Source organism: Bison bison, unplaced genomic scaffold (assembly GCF_000754665.1).
Source record: "Bison bison bison isolate TAMUID 2011002044 unplaced genomic scaffold, Bison_UMD1.0 scf7180017864341, whole genome shotgun sequence".
Classification (NCBI taxonomy): Eukaryota; Metazoa; Chordata; class Mammalia; order Artiodactyla; family Bovidae; genus Bison; species Bison bison.
Genome location: NW_011494913.1, coordinates 6,700,590 through 6,704,813, shown reverse-complemented (window position 1 = coordinate 6,704,813; position 4,224 = coordinate 6,700,590). Strand labels below are relative to the sequence as shown.

The following is a 4,224-nucleotide window of genomic DNA, read 5'->3' as shown; positions in this document are numbered from 1 at the left end:
GCTTTCTCAGGGTATCATGCCACTGCAGCGCTGTGGGAGATGTTACGCAAGCAGCAGGAAGCCACGCCGAGGCCAGGACCAGGTGTGGGTCTGTGAAGGAGGGAGGCTCCACAGGGCCCCCAAGGGCACAGCACACAAGCACTCAGCAAACAGCACTTTGAGTCAGTCTTGAACCAGGCACTGGGCGCCGGGGGCGTGATAGCAGCTGGTTTTGCCAGATGTTAACCACATGCCAAGTTTACCCAAGGGTTTACCCGCACAGTCCACAATCCCTTACTCCCAATTCTGAAATCTAAAACTCTTAGATTCTCAAAAAATCTGTAGCAGATTCATTGGCAGCAAAGCTTGCTCTGAACCAATGTGCACACATGCTCGATCGCTCAGTCGTGTCTGACCCTTTGCGACTCTGTGGACTAGCCCACCAGGCTCCTCTGTCCATGGAATTCTCCAGGCAAGAATACTGGAGTGGGTTGCCATTTCCTCCTCCAGGGGGATCTTCCTGATAGAAGGGAATACTTCAGAGGCTTTCTCCCACTCAGTGTGAAAGGTGTATGTTTCAAGCAGAAATATTAGCATGTTTGAGTGTAAAATATTGTGTTGCTACAGACCCAGGGCGAGGAAGACAGTTGTCACATAATGGTGTGTACACGCTGCTAAAATCCTAAAAATCCTGGATTCTGAAACATTCGGCCATCAGGGTTTCAGAGCAGAAAGCCTGCCTTTATTTACATAATTGTCACTACAGCCCTCTGAGTAGACAGGCAGTCCACCTACTGACCATTTTAAGCAGATAAGGGGACCGAGGCCCCAGGGCACACAGTCAGCGGCAGAACAGAGATTGGGGCCAGGTCATCTGGCTCCAGAGTTCGTGTCCCCCCGCTGTCCCCCACTCCCCACCAGTCTAATCAATCAAGAAGGGGATTCAGAAGCACCCAGACAGAGTCTGGGGAGCAGCAGCATGTAAGGGGAGAGCCGAGGAAGGAAAAATCAGACCAGAGAGCAGCTGCAGAGCAGTGGGTGGGACCAGGAGAGAGGGGAGAGATGGGGAGCGGGTGGAGGGCCACCGCCCACACCTCCACACGCCACGGCTCACCCCATGCTGCCTTCGCACCCTTCCATTCGCTTCCCCTGGTAACTGCCAGGCTAGTAGACCCTGTGCCCTTGTTAACGATAGGGAAGCTGGAGTTCATAAGGGCTAAGTTGTCCAGGGTCCCACAGGTAGTAAATGATGCAGCCGGGAGGAGAAATTGTTACAAACCTGGGGCCTCTGCCCTCCTCCGTGATCCTCTCATGATTCAAAGTCTCTGTTGAAGAAATTTGGATTCTCCTGGAATTTTCTGAGAGGCCAGACTCTCCTACAGTTACAGCCTGGAGCAAAATATTGCAATGCCTTCTCTTTCTGTAACGTATCAGCTCAACCAGGTGCCGGGAGAAGAGAATCCCATTTTTCTCCCTTCGGATGCAAAGTATGACTGGCTCCTGGCCAAGATCTGGGTGCGCTCCAGCGACTTCCACGTCCACCAGACCATCACCCACCTTCTGCGCACACATCTGGTGTCTGAGGTGTTTGGCATCGCCATGTACCGCCAGCTGCCTGCCGTGCACCCCATTTTCAAGGTACAACAAGCTCCTGCCTCACCTGGGGGGAGAGGACAGAAGGAAGGGAGGAGGGGTACCGACATCCCGCAGGACTGTGGCTGGGAGAGGCTGGGGAGGAGGGGAGGCAGCCCCAGGGAGAGAGCAGCTCAGAGCCTGCTGGGCCCTGGGACATCAGGCCGGGGCCAGGGCCTGGGCCTTCCCTGGCTCTGGCTAGCCTTGGGGGAGGGAGCAGAGTTTGAAGAGACGAATGAGTTCAGTGTCGCTCTGCCTGGTCCCCGCGGGCAGCCCCACGGTCACTGCCCTTCTCTCTCCTGAATCCTGCGGACACTGGCTGCTGGCGTGGCTGCGGGCTGAGATCACCTCCATTTCCCCATCTGTAACACCGAGATCAGATAGTACACCTGCCCCCTAGGATCGCTGTCAGGGTTGAAACAGTGGACACAGTCGGAGAAATTCAGAGTGCCCAGCGCACAGTTACGCTCTGCGTAAGCGCTGACGATGGTCATTTTCGTCACGATCATTCTTGCTGAGCATTAGAGCGGCCGTCCCCAGGCTGCCGAGCCAGCAGCTCGCGGCAGTGCAGGTCGACACGCCAGCTTCTCTCCCTCCGTGCCCCTTGGCATCGCTCCTCCACAGAGCACTGGGGTGGGGTGGGGCTGGGGGCCTGGGGAGCCCGAGGAGGCGCAGACCGGGTCGGGAGCCCCTGCCCCGGCCCCCTCTGAGGTCCGCCCCTGTCGCTGCGCCAGCTCCTGGTGGCACACGTGCGGTTCACCATCGCCATCAACACCAAGGCCCGGGAGCAGCTCATCTGCGAGTACGGCCTCTTTGACAAGGTGAGGGCCTCCTCCCGCCCAGCCCAGTGCCCGGAGAGCCTCGGCGGCCCCCACCTGACCTGAGGCCCGGCTTTCCTCTCTGGAGACCAGCCCCCTAGGCACCAACCGCGTGGAGGCCTGGAAGGGCGGGAGGCTGGGTGCGCTCGAGTGAAGCCCCCATGTTCTCTGGCTGGCATCTGCCCCTTCCGTCCACCCTGTCTTCCTCTTCACCAGGGTTTTCTTGTCACCTCCTCCTACCCCTCCCCTCCCCTCCCCCTGGCATGTGGGTGTAAACCCTGCCTGCCTGCCCACGCGGCCCACACTAGGTTCCTGCATCTCCCCACCCACTCTGCCGCCCATCACTCCGAGCACAGCCTCCCACCCTTCCTCCCCTCCAGGCCATGGGCACTCCCAGCCCACTCTTCCCTTCAGTGGGGCCTTGTGTCCCCACCCGCCCATCACGCCCTCTCAGGCAATACCCCTTGCTGTGGCCCCTCTGGAGGCTTACTGAGCCTGGAGCCTCCCACAGCCTTACCCCCCACCTTGCTCCTTCCCCACCTCCAGTTAGTAAGCCAGCCAGACCACCCCAAGGGTCGCCGTTTGGGTGGAAAATGACAAAACTCATCTCAGGCCGCTACAGCTGGAGTGGGACTGTGTCATCTCACACACCTGGACACGTCCGGGTGCTTCAGCTCCTGCTCCAAGTTCCCTTGGGCAACCTGGCCCGTGGCCTCCACCTCAGTACCTGGTGCTGGGCCCGAAGCCCCCAGGCGCCCCCTGCCCTCTAGGGTGCCTCATACACGGGGCCCGGGACTCAGTGTCCCCAGGGTACAAGCCCATTGGCTGGCACTCTGCCTCTCTTTAAACTGTGTGGGCCTCACTCTCTGAGATGGGCTTTGCAGACAGGCTTCCCCCAGTGGGAGCGGGGACATCACAGCAAGCTCCAAGCTTACAATCCCACACGTGACATCATCTTCCATGCAAATAGAAAATACCGGGGAGCAACTCTGTTGGTCCTGCTCGGGTCAAACGCCCACTGTGGACCAGTGTCTGGTCCCAGCCCCCAAGTTCTCCTTGGAAGATTCTGTGCCCTGAGCACTCAGCCACGTGTATGCCTGCCTGCAGGCATGTGTACCGGCATGTCTGCAGCTGGGATGACGACCAGCAGCCCTCACTGGGCACACAAGAGGCTCTCGGCAGAGTGGTGTGTGTCCTGGGGTCCAGTGTATGCCCCTGTCTTATGCTCAAAGATCGGGTCTCTGAGAGCAATGCTCGGCCCTGGGCAGCCTGTGCTCAGAACGAGGGCAGGCCTGGTGCAGGGGCTGCTCTGGCCTGGATTCCACTCTGCCTGCCGTCCTCACTGCGCCACTCGGGTAGGGGGCTCACCCCTCCCTCCTGCATCTCAGCCCCTCATATTTGGGTCAGGACGAGGCTCCTCCCCATAACCTCGTCCTGGGGCTGCCCTGGGCTCCGAGTTAGATGTCCCCCCAACTCCACCTCGCTGGACATAGGTTTGCTCTGGTGGGCCCGGACATCTCCCTGCCCTTCAGTTTCTCATGCTGAGCTTTGGCCCTCGCTGGACATGGGTTTGCTCTGCTGGGCCCGGACATCTCCCTGCCCTTCAGTTTCTCATGCTGAGCTTTGGCCCTCGCTGGACATGGGTTTGCTCTGGTGGGCCCGGACATCTCCCTGCCCTTCAGTTTCTCATGCTGAGCTTTGGCCCTCGCTGGACATGGGTTTGCTCTGGGTGGGCCCGGACATCTCCCTGCCCTTCAGTTTCCATGCTGAGCTTTGGCCCTGCTGGACATGGGTT

The 4,224-nt window shown here is 59.4% G+C and overlaps 1 protein-coding gene across 1 annotated transcript in view; it reads left to right on the top strand.

The window, feature by feature from the left end:
• ALOX5 (arachidonate 5-lipoxygenase) overlaps positions 1-4,224 on the top strand; it is a 51,888-nt gene that overhangs the window by 41,677 nt on the left and 5,987 nt on the right. The window contains exons 9-10 of the mRNA XM_010854516.1: positions 1,414-1,617; positions 2,346-2,432. Of these exons, the coding sequence (XP_010852818.1) occupies positions 1,414-1,617; positions 2,346-2,432 (291 nt within the window). The remainder of the gene's footprint in view (positions 1-1,413; positions 1,618-2,345; positions 2,433-4,224) is intronic.